General features: G+C 39.5%; 1 protein-coding gene across 1 annotated transcript; it reads left to right on the plus strand.

Annotated features, from left to right (window-relative positions):
• Positions 1 to 3,038: 3,038 nt before the first annotated feature.
• On the plus strand, positions 3,039 to 12,522 carry ppm1ab (protein phosphatase, Mg2+/Mn2+ dependent, 1Ab). Its single transcript, XM_024420536.1, has 3 exons — positions 3,039 to 3,216; positions 7,134 to 8,044; positions 11,688 to 12,522. The coding sequence occupies exons 2-3, from the start codon at positions 7,157 to 7,159 to the stop codon at positions 11,826 to 11,828; spliced, it is 1,029 nt and encodes a 342-aa protein (XP_024276304.1). The 5' UTR covers positions 3,039 to 3,216; positions 7,134 to 7,156; the 3' UTR covers positions 11,829 to 12,522.
• Positions 12,523 to 14,044: the final 1,522 nt, after the last annotated feature.

Consider the following 14,044-nt stretch of genomic DNA (forward strand, 5'->3'; position numbering starts at 1 on the left):
TTTTCGTGAGAAGACCAATTTTCGGGATGTCTCATGGCCTGACAAACACCGCTGTAGCTCGATCACTTTCCACCGCAGCTGCAGAAGGCTGACATAGGCGGATGCAGTGGATTGAGACTCAGCCCATGCTAAATATATATATTTGTATTATGTTACTTAGATTGATGCACATGTGTGTCAATAGACTCTTAAGGACTCAAATAAAATAAAAATGTGTCTCTCACATTTATCTTGCATTTGTATCCTTTATGTGTCAATGTTGCTGTTCATATGTTTACTATGTGTTTACTATATGTTTACTATCTTATCCGACTTGTGTTGGTCAATTTCTTCAACAAAGGATCAGGTCTTTATAATTATCAAACATACATTAGTAATGGAAAGGAAACACATACTCTTTGTTTAAGTATTAAGATACTGCTTTAGTAATACAATTGTAGGCAGAAGTCGGTACAGAGTACAGAATAACAGTATATGATAGTTCTCTCCAAGTTCTGCAAAATGTCTAAGACATCCTGTACCTCATATAGCCTCTCCCAGTCCTCCTTGTGTGAGTTTCCCTGGCAACAACATAAGTGGGTTTGACAGAAACTTGACCTTTCATCACAAGTATAGAATCATAAAAATGTGAACGAGTGTAAGCATCTTCTGACAGGTAGCTGGTTTCATCAGGTCTGTGGCAGCCTTGTGTTCTCAGAAAACCAGATAACCACAGTGGGATCCAGACAAGGGGAGTCTAAATGTAGATGCCTTCTGATAGTGTTTGCAGGTCACAACACTCAAAAAACTGGTTTTAACACACACAGAATGGTCTCCTGAGAAGGAGACCTTACAGATGATCAAAACATAATTTATTAACCCTTTAAAAGGTATAAGGACTTGGATTAACCCTCTTCACTTGCTACAACAGAATTTATTTCTAGAAGTAATTCTATGCCTATTCCTAAAAAAAAGAAGATTTAGGCTGAATCTCAAACTTAACACAGTCGAGTGGCCACTTGCTAATGTGTTAGACAGTGATCACTCGAGTCTACCACTGTTTTGGGCAAAATTAGAATTTAGAAGATGCACACATGCATACACATGTCAATTTTTCCAAATTCTAAACCCATTAGAGAGCATTGTCTGCTGCGACTTATCTTGCAGCATGATTTGCTATGACACATAGACAGACGCACACTGCGACAGTGAGAACTTTGTAAAAACAAAACGTCATCTTTCTAGCAAGGCCCCAGGGTTCTGATCTGGAAAGACGCTTTGAAGTGTACCTACAGGCCAGCTTCGGTAATGCAGTTTAACTGAACTCTGTCCCAAAAAGAGAATTCCTATAGATGGCCCTATAGTGAAGTCAAACTTCCTAATAAGACACATTAATCACCTTAATGCACAAAACATCCATTGAATTATTCAAATAATTGTAGCCAAAGTCTATTTTTCTTCCATCACTCACAGACGAAGATATGAACTTTTTATATTAATGCTCTGATGTCATGAGCCCAGATGGCCTGGGAGAAGTGCAGGTTGGTTTGTTAAACTGTCTACTTGCACGGGTTGCTCTGGCAGTTTCCTGAGGATGTCTGCATGATACAGCTGTCTGTCGACCGCAAAAGCGCACAGCCTTAGTCTGCCAAAAAAAGGTAATGCTGTTAATATATTTGGATAACTTTTCATGTAGCCTAATTTTGGCCAACTAATGACCAGTAAAGCATTATTCCATCAGCAGAAAAGTGTGAATGGACTAAACATTCGCTCTGTTACTCAAAAACAAATCAGACCACTTGTGTTCATAACTACATTGTTGATTGTAAATGACGGCTTTATACTACTGCATTACTAACAAGCGAGCTAATTATTTTGAGTCTAAACCAGCCTGATTTCATAGATCCACTAGCCTATACTGTAGTAGGCTGTTTGTAGGAGCACCAACGCTAGGCTAACTTGTAGTGTATTCAAGGATTTATAAAGCTTCTAAAGTTTGTAATTTCCACTTAAAAATGTCAGACTTGATTTGCCCTGACGTGAAATGAATCAACCCCTATGTCCGTTGATTATATTCCACATAATAATTCCCTTGAGATACGCTGTAGCCTCCTCCACATGATTGTGAGCTGGCACACTGGACCACAGTAGCCTTCTCCAACTACAGCTTCCAGCTGCCCACTGGCAGCTATTCTAAATCTTTCTTCAGATTTTCCAGAATGCAAATTATAGATTTTGCATTCGAATGGAGGAAACCCATTTCCTTGGCAACATGATCACCCATTCAAATCATGCCACTGTATCTGTTGTACAGACTCTACTGAGTACTTTGAATGCTACTTTACAAAGCACTTTTTTTTTTCATTTACAGGCCAATATTCTGAACATACCAGTTTCAACATTGTATTTTTCATTATTGGTCTTAAAATGTTTTTATTTATTTTACATGCCTTTAATTTTTATGAATTATTTATTAAAAGTGAATCAATGTGTATATTGATTAAATTAGTCATTTATTTTTTTATTAACAACAAATCAATACAAGAAGTACATGTGGGAACACAAGTATATATGAGTAATATACAATGGACAATTGGGCTAGGGGGTACAATATCACATTACACAAGAACCTTATAATTCTAACAGCTTTTTTGTTAGTAGAGTATTTAATTGTCTTAAAATACAGTTCAATTAATTTTTGTAAGGTAAGAAAATGTGTTTTTTTTGTTTGTAAATTTACATTTGTGTAAATGAAATTTGGCCAAAAGAATAATAAAATTAATTACATAAAAATGTTTCATCTTATTTATATCGTAGGTAAAGAATCCAAGCAGTACACCTCTCCACAATAGTGTAAGATATTCCTAAATGTGTTCAATTCTAAATCTACTGATGTCTTGACACAGTTTTCTTACATGAATACAATGCCAATAAAGATGCAGCAAAAATGAGTCATAAGCCTTCTCAGTGCAGGTTATCTGACGTAAGACAATGGGTTATACGTCATTGGGTTCAATGTGGGACTTTTATTCTGAAGACGAACCGCCTATTGCCCCTCGTCGCTAAAGCTACTCACTTGACGGTGGTCAAGGCACTGACGTCGCGTTTCATTCACAGTATTCCACTACTATATGTTTTTCCAGATTCTACTTTAGCTAGCTTTTTAACCAATAAGTTAGCAGTTTGTTTACCTGCCAGAGTTCATTAACGTTATAGCTATAGGTACTAGAGGATTTGGTAAGTAGCTAGTTCATTTTAGTTAGCGTTACGCAGCATCTTTGTTGTTGCATGCCAACCAAGGTAGCTTGCTAGCTCTACCTTACAACGTAAGGTTACTAACTTACGTCAGATAGCTAGCTAACCGGCTAGCTAGAGCTAGCTAGGGGCGTTGTGACAAAACAGAGCTTGTGATGTAATATTTCCATGCAAGAGTTAAATGTAGCTAGCGAGCTACTAAGCAGTGGGGCAAAATGCATTCGAAATCGTCTCAAAGCTAGGTACAGTAATAAGCATTACTGTTGATATATTTAATTATCAATACATTACAAGTCATGATGAGAGCAACATTAGCTAGCTAACGTTCGCTAACTACGTTACTTTTAACTTGATTTGAAGCTGTGCATTACATCATCAGTATGTTTGTTTCATCAAGAACACACCACTAGGTGTATGCTAGGCCTATATTCTGTTATTCAGTTTACATATCATAGCTAGCTACTTATTAAACTGTATGCTGAAGCTTTGTCATCCATCAAGCATAACCCTCCAATCTCTATCCATCCATTAACCCCTCAAACCTGACATCCATAAACATTTATAACCCGTTTTTATCCATAAATCCCTCCAACTTCCCTTCATCCATTTATCCCACCCATCTCCCATCAACCTACCTCCACCTATCTAGCGGTGCATTCAGGATGCTGTGAACGTAGTCTGATTAAACAGGCTGTTATACACAGTTATACACAGCCTGAAACATATGCCTGCAAAATCGTGTTAATGTCCCTTACAATACATAATTTTGAATACAATTACGTTTAATCTTTCTCTACCAATGGTCTGTGCAGTTTGTCCTTCAGCTGCTTGAAAATTGAGACAAAATATCTACTGGAAAGTATCTAGAGGTCTGTAATTTTTATCATAGGTACACTTCAACTGTGAGAGACGGAATCTAAAACAAAAATCCAGAAAATCCCATTGTATTATTTTTAAGTAATTAATTAGCATTTTATTGCATGACATAAGTATTTGATACATCAGAAAAGCAGAACTTTTGGTACAGAAACCTTTGTTTGCAATTACAGAGATCATACATTTCCTGTAGTTCTTGACCCCCACTGTATATGGTTGGTTCAGCACCCAGGTAAAGTTAGTTTTTTTCTCTTGTCAATAGACATGTTGGTTGTTTAGCAACAAAACTGAGCCATTTGCAACTATGGGGCAAAACAGATGGGGTTGGCTTAGATTGTTGACAACATGTGAGCTTTATTTAGTCTCTAATGTTTATTGAAAACATAAATACATTTGCACAATGAGCACTTGTCTCTCAAATACACTATATTAACAAAGCTATGTGGACACCCCTTCAAATTAGAGGATTTGGCTATTTCTGCCAAACCCTGTATAAAATCAAGCCCACAGCCAGGCAATCTCCAAAGACAAACATTGGCAGTAGAATGGCCTTACTGGAGCTCAGTGACTTTCAACTTGGCACTATAATAGGATGCCACCTTTCCAACATGTCAGTTTGTCAAATTTCTGCCCTGCTAGAGCTGCCCTGGTCAACGTTAAGTGCTGTTATTGTGAAGTGGAAACGTCTAGGAGCGCCACACAAACTCACAGAACAGGACCGGTCGAGTGTTGAAACGCGTAACGCGTAAAACTCGTCTGTCCTTGGTTGCAACATTCACCGAAATGCCTTTGGAAGCAACGTCTGCACAATAACTGTTAGTCGGGAGCTTCATGAAATTGGTTTCCATGGCCAAGCAGAAGCACACAAGCCTAAGATCGCAATGCCAAGCTTCGGCTGTAGTGGTGTAAAGGTCGCCGCCATTGGACTCTGGAGCAGTGAATCATACCTCACCATCTGGCAGTTCGACGGATTAATCTGGGTTTGGTGGATGCCAGGAGAACTCTATCTGCCTCAATGCATAGTGCCAACTAAAATTTGGTTGAGGAGGAATAATGCTCTGTTTTTCATGGTTCCCTCTAGGCCCCTTAGTTCCAGTTAAGGGAAATCTTAACGCTACAGCATACAATGACATTCTTGACTACTCTGTACTTCCAACTTTGTGGCACAGTTTGGGGAAGGCCCTTTCCTGTTTCAGCATGACAATGTCCCTGTGCACAAAGTAAGGTCCATACAGAAATGGTTTGTTGAGATCGGTGTGGAAGAACTAGACTGGCCTGCGCAGTACCCTGACCTCATCCCCATCGAACGCCTTTGGGATGAATTGGAACGCCGGCTGCAAGCCAGACCTAATTGCCCAACATCAGTGCCCGATCTTACTGATGCTCTTGTTGCTGAATGGAAGCAAGTCCCCGCAGCAATGTTCCAACATCTAGTGGAAAGCCTTCCCAGAAGAGTGGAGGCTATTATGGCAGCAAAGGGGGGACCAACTCAATATTAATGCCCATGATTTTGAAATGAGATGTTTGGCTAGCAGGTGTCCACATACTTTTGGTCATGTAGCGTACATCGTTACAGGTTTTGGTTAGCTAGCTAGCGAATTTTAGACATATTTGCATTGACCTGAAATCAGTCAAGACACCTCAAAACAAGACATGCTATCAATAACAAGATTAATCAAGCCGAGTGGCGCAGCAGTCTAAGGCACTGCATCTCAGTGCTAGAGGCGTCACTCCAGACACCCTGATTCGAATCCAGGCTATATCACAACCGGCCATGATTGGGAGTCCCATAGGGCGGCGCACAATTGGCCCAGCGTCGTCCAGGTTTGGCCGGTGTAGGCCGTCATAAGAATTTGTTCTTAACTGACTTGACTAGTTAAATCATGTTTTTTTTTTTAAATATACGATTCCCCACATGGCAGTTTCTTGTCATTCTTGCTAGCAATCTGGCCATCCAGAATCACAACATGCTGACTTCTGCCCCTTTGAAGCACACACATCATTTTCGTGATGTTGTCAGCTAACCCATCTATAACTATTGAACCATGCATGCCATGATAATGAAAAAGGTATATTCTGAATCGGGAGGATGGTGAACAATCCAGACTTTTTTATTTAAAAAATGTATAAATATGAAGAGATTCAGAATATACCATTTTCATTGCCATGACATGCTTGGTTCACTAGCTATTGATGAGAGAAAGTTTAATGTTTGATATTTGGTTCTATAATTAATAGCTTTTGAGCCAAGCATGACAAGACAATGAAAATGGTATATTCTGAATCAGGAGAGGATGGAGAACAATCAACCTTTTTCAATCTTCAAAATGTTTTTAAATTCAAAACAAAAAATGTGTGGATTGTTCTCCAGCCTCCCCTGATTCAGAATATACTATTGTCATGGCATGCTTGGTTCAATATCTATTGGCGAGAGGAAAACAAATATCCAATATAAAACTATACAATACTTTCCTGTGAATATTTTGTCAAAAATGTTGGGCAGTTGAAGGGCAAACCGCAAAGACAACCAGAAGAGTAAGTTTAAATGTCATTTTATTCAACATTCTGGCTTGTAAGAAACATTTATATGATTTTGCAGGCATTAGTTTCAGGCTGTATATACTGTACCAATTCATTTTGTATTACAGCCTGTTTAATCAGACTGCGTGAATGTGGAATGACAGTGTTCAATTGAATGTTTGATTTACAGACCGTTGTCAGTAGTAAGAGAAGAATGTGATTGTGCTGTGCATTAACATTGCGCACACATCAAAACTATTACATGCTTAGTTTACTGCATGTTAATCGTTAGACAGATGTTTACTGACAAATTTTTGCTCAGCAGTAATTGCCTTCTAGGCAAAGAAGAAATAATGTTTGTGCTACCACAAAAGTAAATCTGTCCTCTGGCCTAGACAGTCATAGGAAAGAAATAGTTACAAACATGATCACTTACATTTTTTTGATTGTTCTGCAAAGGCAACTTAATTGATTAGCACATTTGTCTTGTTGTCATTTTATAGGATAAAGCTACCCAAAAAAAGAAATGGGGGCATTTTTGGACAAGCCAAAGATGGAGAAGTTCAATGCCCACGGAGAAGGAAACGGCCTACGATATGGCCTGAGCAGCATGCAGGGCTGGCGGGTAGAGATGGAGGATACACACACGGCTGTCATTGGCCTGCCCCATGGCCTCAACCCCTGGTCCTTTTTTGCCGTGTATGATGGCCATGCTGGCTCTCAGGTGGCCCGCTACTGCTGCGAGCACTTGCTTGAGCACATCACCAGCAACCCAGATTTCAGGGGTGGGGGTGCAGGACCAGGAGGTGGAGAAGAGGGGGGCAGGGCAATTCTGGACAGGCATGGACCCGAGCCATCAGTGGAGAGTGTGAAGAGTGGCATTCGCACTGGCTTCCTGCAGATTGATGAGCAGATGCGAGTTATCTCGGAGCGTAAGCATGGTGCGGACCGCAGCGGCTCTACTGCAGTGGGAGTCATGATCTCACCTCGCCACATGTACTTCATTAATTGTGGCGACTCACGGGCACTCCTCAGCAGGGGAGGCCGGGTCCATTTCTTTACGCTGGATCACAAGCCCAGCAATCCATTGGAAAAGGAGCGCATCCAGAATGCCGGTGGCTCTGTCATGATTCAACGTGTTAATGGCTCACTAGCTGTGTCTCGGGCCCTTGGTGACTTTGACTATAAATGTGTACATGGCAAGGGCCCCACAGAGCAGCTTGTGTCGCCTGAGCCAGAGGTGTATGAGATTGAAAGATCTGAGGCGGAGGACGAGTTTGTTGTTTTGGCGTGTGATGGCATCTGGGACGTGATGGCCAATGAGGAGCTATGTGACTTTGTGCGTTTACGTCTAGAGGTGACAGAGGACTTGGAGAGAGTGTGCAATGAGATTGTTGACACATGTTTATACAAGGTAAGGTCAGCTAGATAAGATTTTACAATGGAGAGGAGATTTGAATAGTCTACTTAAGTGTGCTTTGCTGTTGAATTGGCTACTACAGCATATTTCCCAGAGATGGAACACTATGGGCCAACTCGAGTCCAAGAGTTTTCCTGGATTTTTATGACTTCTTGTCACTTGTATTTGCACTTGAACTGGATAGGCTACTATCATAAGCAGAATATTAGCACTACTGGGTGGAGTGAGGGTTCTGTTCTCTAGCAGTGGGAAGGATACGCCACACACAGCCCACATCAGTTGGTAAGCTGTGGGGCAAGCAAGCAATGTGTGTTTGCAGACAGGCAGGCTTCGTTCTGCCTTCGATCAAAAGCTACACATTGCGCAAGCTACTCTTTTGCTTCCCGCAACCACCAGGCACCAGCCTACGATATATCTTTGCCTGGATAAGAAATACAAACTGTTTTACGAAATTGAAAACAATAGTATTGAGTTTAATAGTAAAACAACAGTCTGTCTCTCTCTTCCCTTGAGTATAGAAAAGTAGGCTGTCTTTGAATTTGTTGTCTCACTCTACCCTCCCAATTTCCCACCTGCATACCATAGACAGTTTCTGACAGGACTCCTGTTAGTTTTCCCTCTGCATTAAAAAACACACATATCAGTTGCCGATTACAAAAAAGTAGCTGATAGCATGTTACAATTAATGTAAATAGTAATCTGGTAAATCTAACAGGAGCAATAGCCAATTCTGTTTAGATACCATTCATCCCTTCAAAACATCATTATTGATTTGACATAACTTCAACATTATATAAAAAATTAAATGTGTGTGAGCTTGTGTATGAAGGACGTATTTGTTCCATAAGCTATTGCATATTGCAGGCAATTATGACCATTGGCCAGCAGGAGAAAAATATTTGCGTTACTTCAATGCTTTCATGAAAATCTTCCCACCAGCCGGATACTAGTAAGTTCTGGTAGATTTCTTATACCAAATCCGAGCCAAATCAATAGAGGCGCGAATCTAGCAACAGACGAGCATCGAGACAGCAACACGGCAGTACGAGCGAGCAAAAAACAGCAGTAACCAAAATACCAAATATGTCTAAAGCACGCCAAATCATTAGTTTAGCTTTCAAAAGTTTTTCAACCGATGGTGCAAAGATTGTGGCACAATGTCAAATATGTAACAGAAAAATAGAAGAGACCGGAACCACTTCGAACTTCAAAACTCAGACCAAGTTACTCAGACTTGAGCACTTGGACCAGGACTCGAGCACTGGGACTGGACTTCAGCCATAGGGACTCTTGACTGGACTCGTGACTCAACCATTGGTAATTAAGACTTGGACTCGACTCGGACGTAACCATAGGGACTCGTGACTCGAGCACAGGGGACTTGGGACTCGACTCGAGGTTTAGTGACTAGACTACAAAACAACTTTGTGATTTGCTGCAGACTGTATTGTTTTTTGGTATACTGAGCAAAAATATAAACGCAACATGGAACAATTTCAAAGAATTTACTGAGTTACGGTTCATATAAGGAAATCAGTCAAATGAAATAAATTCATTATGCCCTAATCTATGTGTTTCACATGACTGCGAATACAGATATGCATCTAAATAATTGTCCTCACAATGGGCCTCAGGATCTTGTCACAGTATCTCTGTGCATTCAAATTGCCATTGATAAAATGCAATTGTGTTCGTTGTCCATAGCTTATGCCTGCCCATACCATAACCCCATCTCCACCATGGGGCATGCTGTTCACAACGTTGACATCATCAAACCGCTCACCCACACACCTGGTCTGTGGTTGTGAGGCCGGTTGGACGTACTGCTAAATTCTCTAAAACAATGTTGGAGGCGGCTTATGGTAGTGAAATTAACATTCAATTCTCTGGCAACAGCTCTGGTGGACATTCCTGCATTCACCATGCCAATTGCACACTCCCTCTACTTGAGACATCTGTGGCATTGTGTTGTGTGATAAAACTGCACATTTTAGTGGCCTTTTATTATCCCCAGCACAAGATGCACTTGTGTAATGATCATACTGTTTAATCAGTTTCTTGATATGCCACACCTGTCAGGTGGATGGATTATCTTGGCAAAGAAATGCTCACTTACAGTGATGTAGACAAATTTGTGCACTACATTTGGGAGAAATATGCTTTTTGTGCATATGGAATATTATATTCCATATAACATATGGAATCTTTTATTTCAGCTCATGAAACATGGGACCAACACTTTACATGTTGCGTTTATATTTTTGTTCAGTGTAAATGGCTCAGTTAAATAATGATTGTAAATCAGCCAGACAGTCAAGCACAGATAGTTAGTGGTACCCCACACAGCTATCAAGATAAATTAAAGTGTTTGCCAGCTTCAATTTCAATACTTTTAAAAATCAGATATCAAATTATATGTCCAGCAGCCATACCACCCTGCATCCCACTGCTGTCTTGCCTCTAAGCTAAGCAGTGTTGGGCCTGGTCAATCCTAGGACGGGACCCACTGCTGTTGGAAGTAGTGTTGGCGGGCCCTCCACTCTTCACTAAAGATCCGATGGCATTTGTCGCGAGAGTAGGCGTGTTAACCCTGCTTTCAATCCCAATTCTATGTCCTTTTTTATTTAAATGTGCACTCCTCTCCACACAAATTCAACTTAAAAACATTGGCTTGGTGTTTGCCTGAAGTTTTGAATGAACTGTTAGAAAATGTAATGTGCTCTATATTTAATATATGCCTTGAATTTATTACATTCTAGAGTTACTAATTGACCCTTCGCTAAGGCCCGCCCCCCTTGCAACCTCGGACAACATTTTCAAAGCCCAATTCCCCATTCAAGCACTGGTGAAACGGTGCTTCTAATACACAAATAAATTAAACTCAGACTACCCCTTTCTAATCAGGAAAGTCTTTGGTAAGTTGTGGTGGACTGTCATTAAAGTTGCTTCACGGTAACTTAAAATTATGTTTGTAGTGTAACTTGGCACTGAATGGCTTCACAATTCACTGTAAGCATTCAAAGCTAAAACCACTTTTGGAGCTAACTAGTGCTCTCAAATCGTGTTGTGATGGCGATAGCTGATGGGAGTTGTATTCATAACATTGCTAACTTAGCTAACATTTTGAGAAAACAAGTTAAATTACGTGGCTAGCTAACTAGCGTATCAACATGTTGTCAATGAGACCAGCTGAGCTAGCAAATAATGTAACAAATGTATCATTTCAGATTTGAAAACAATACTCTCTACAGGCTCTGCTTTTCAAGAATCACAGTAGCAAGTACTCCTGATGCACTGTTAAATTATTTAGCAATTCAAACGTAAATTTTTTGAGGATTTTTTTTTGTTGCCATAGCCCTCTGGCTTTCATGCCATCGAAATGTGAGGTTGTCTGAGGTGTCAGTCGTTGCTAATCCTTTAGAGCGCTACGGTTGGTTGCCCAAAATTCTGGGGCGGGGCTTGGAGAAGGGTCAATTGAAAGCGTTCAAGAGACGTCTTGTGATTTTGTTCACGCTACATACAGTATATCCATGTAAATCCACTCAAATAAGCATCATTTCAGAGTTTTTACAAAAGCATGTTTTATAGCAAAATGCGTAACTTGCATTTCCTCTGCTCAACTCTCCTCTCTGAACAGGGAAGCCGGGACAACATGAGTGTGGTGCTGGTGTGTTTCCCAGGTGCTCCCAAGATCTCGCAAGAAGCTGTGAAGAGACAGGCAGAGCTGGATAAGTACCTGCAGAGCAGGGTAGAAGGTGGAGCATCTAAAAAGAAATGAGTTATGTTACACATTTCAAAAGAGCGAGACACCGATTGTTGTTGCGTAAACTTATGGTAGTACTTATTACTTACCAAAACAGAAACTAAATATAAAAGTACTCACAGAACCCCAATTTTAAGTATGATGGCACTTGAGTGTCTTTATAGGCAACATACTTTTTAATATGGTTTATCCTGGACTTAAAATGTCCTCAAGGGAAATTTAGCAAATGTTAACTTTAGAATGCTTAACATATATACATATATATATATATATATATATAAAATCATATTCATTGTCAAAATGTATTTTTTCTCACAGCTTTTCCAATGAAGCAAGCTCAATATTGTATCTTCTGGACCCGTTTTTTCAAAACATTTAATCTTGATCAGAATGATACGGATTCTGTAATCCCTTATTTTGCATTCCAGGATCATATAAATCCAACAGATTTTTTGGGCCAGTGTTTCTGAAATAGGTAGGAAAGGACCATTCTGATCTACATATAAAAATGTTAAGAATCTAGATTACCTGTGCTTTGAATATGCGTAAACCATGCCACCTACTGGGCAGGTTATATTACTACATACATGAACAAAGTTCACTTTAAAAAATTTTTTTTTTTTGACCAAATCTGTGTTTTGGATGTACGTTAATGTTAAAAAAGCGCTGAGACACTATAAAATAAATTCATTTGGTTTTGAGAAACATGTCCCACCACCTTCCTCATGTTTGTTCAGCAGTTGTAGGGGCATGATAAAACATGAACAAAGGCTCCAAAAACACCTAAATACGTCCTTTTAAAAGTGACGCCGCATAGTGATGCAGGTCTTTAGATGTTATACACATGCAATTGTGTCATTCCGAAATGTATCCGCAACGTTATATTCCATGTTGTGTGACTCGAGCTATATTTTTCCGTGTGCGCATGTGCGGGCTACACAGAAGTATCGCTGGAGAATGTAATGTTGCGCATAGTCACTTTACTGCTTTAATATTGCAGATATATTGTGGTTTCTAGCAATGTAATTGTCTGCATAATTTCCAATCCCCCATATATATTTTTTGTAAATATATACAGTAGCAGTCAAAAGTTTGGACACACCTACTCATTCAAGGGTTTTATTTTTTTGTGCTCTTTTCTACATTGTAGAATAATAGTGAAGACATCAAAACTATGAAATAACACATGGAATCATGTACGAACCAAAAACGTGTTAAACGATTCAAAATATATTTTATATTCTTCGAAGTAGCCACCCTCTGCCTTGATGACAGCTTTGCACACTCTTGGTATTCTCTCAAAGAGCTTCATAAGGTAGTCACCTGGAATGCATTTCAATTAACAGGTGTGCCTTGTTCATTTGTGGAATTTCTTTCCTTCTTAATGCGATTAAGCCAGTCAGTTGTGTTGTGACAAGGTAGGGGTGGTGTACAGAAGATAGCCCTTTTGGTAAAAGACCACATTATGGTAAGAACAGCTCAAATAAGCAAAGAGAAAGGACTATTGACTCTGACTTTTCAAACACCCAGCAGTGCTATTTGCAGAGTTGGCTCCAATTAAATGTTGCAATTTTTCTGCCATTCCTGAACCTGCAACCAAAAACAAGCTCCATGTGGGCAGTACCAAAAGAAGTAATCTAATGATTATGGATGACTCTTTGCAGCAAAATCTGCAGAGCTGCGATTTGTGTATCCCCCATACATATAACATTCTATTGGTTGCGAAATTGTTGTATAATAATTTACATTGAAAAACTATGTTTTTAATCTGGTGTCATTTTGTGTATCAGTTCATAGACCCCGTGCCATAGAATCGGTACATAGAAAATCTCCTCCAAGCTATTTTGAAACCTGTATGGCGCAGCTGTCCATGTTTTTTGTCCATAAATTAAACTGATACACGCTTTTATTTATCAGGATTTTCTTTAGCGAATTATGGTCTTTAATGCAGGACTGACAGACAAGTTTTGTACCTTCTTCCCTTTCTAACTTGTCTCCTCCATTTTTGGGGTAATGCTGCAATCAGTTGTTTGTAATTTTGGATAGAGCAGACATTTACATATATTTTTTGTTAACTGCATGTGTGACAACTACACCAGTCCTATTTATTATATAATTTACAAAGATTATATATTTTTAATTTTTTTCCCCCCAAATATATATATATATATATATATATATCAATTAGTACATTTGAGTTTAACCATAATATTTGTTCTAATATTTGGTGT

Source organism: Oncorhynchus tshawytscha, linkage group LG05 (genome assembly GCF_018296145.1).
Source record: "Oncorhynchus tshawytscha isolate Ot180627B linkage group LG05, Otsh_v2.0, whole genome shotgun sequence".
Taxonomy (NCBI): Eukaryota; Metazoa; Chordata; class Actinopteri; order Salmoniformes; family Salmonidae; genus Oncorhynchus; species Oncorhynchus tshawytscha.

Bases quoted from the DNA above. Each gene is read 5' to 3' on its own strand.
- ppm1ab (XM_024420536.1), top strand. From the start codon at position 7,157: ATGGGGGCATTTTTGGACAAGCCAAAGATGGAGAAGTTCAATGCCCAC. The intron at 8,045-11,687 runs GTAAGGTCAGCT...CTCTCTGAACAG, and splicing joins TTGACACATGTTTATACAAG to GGAAGCCGGGACAACATGAG.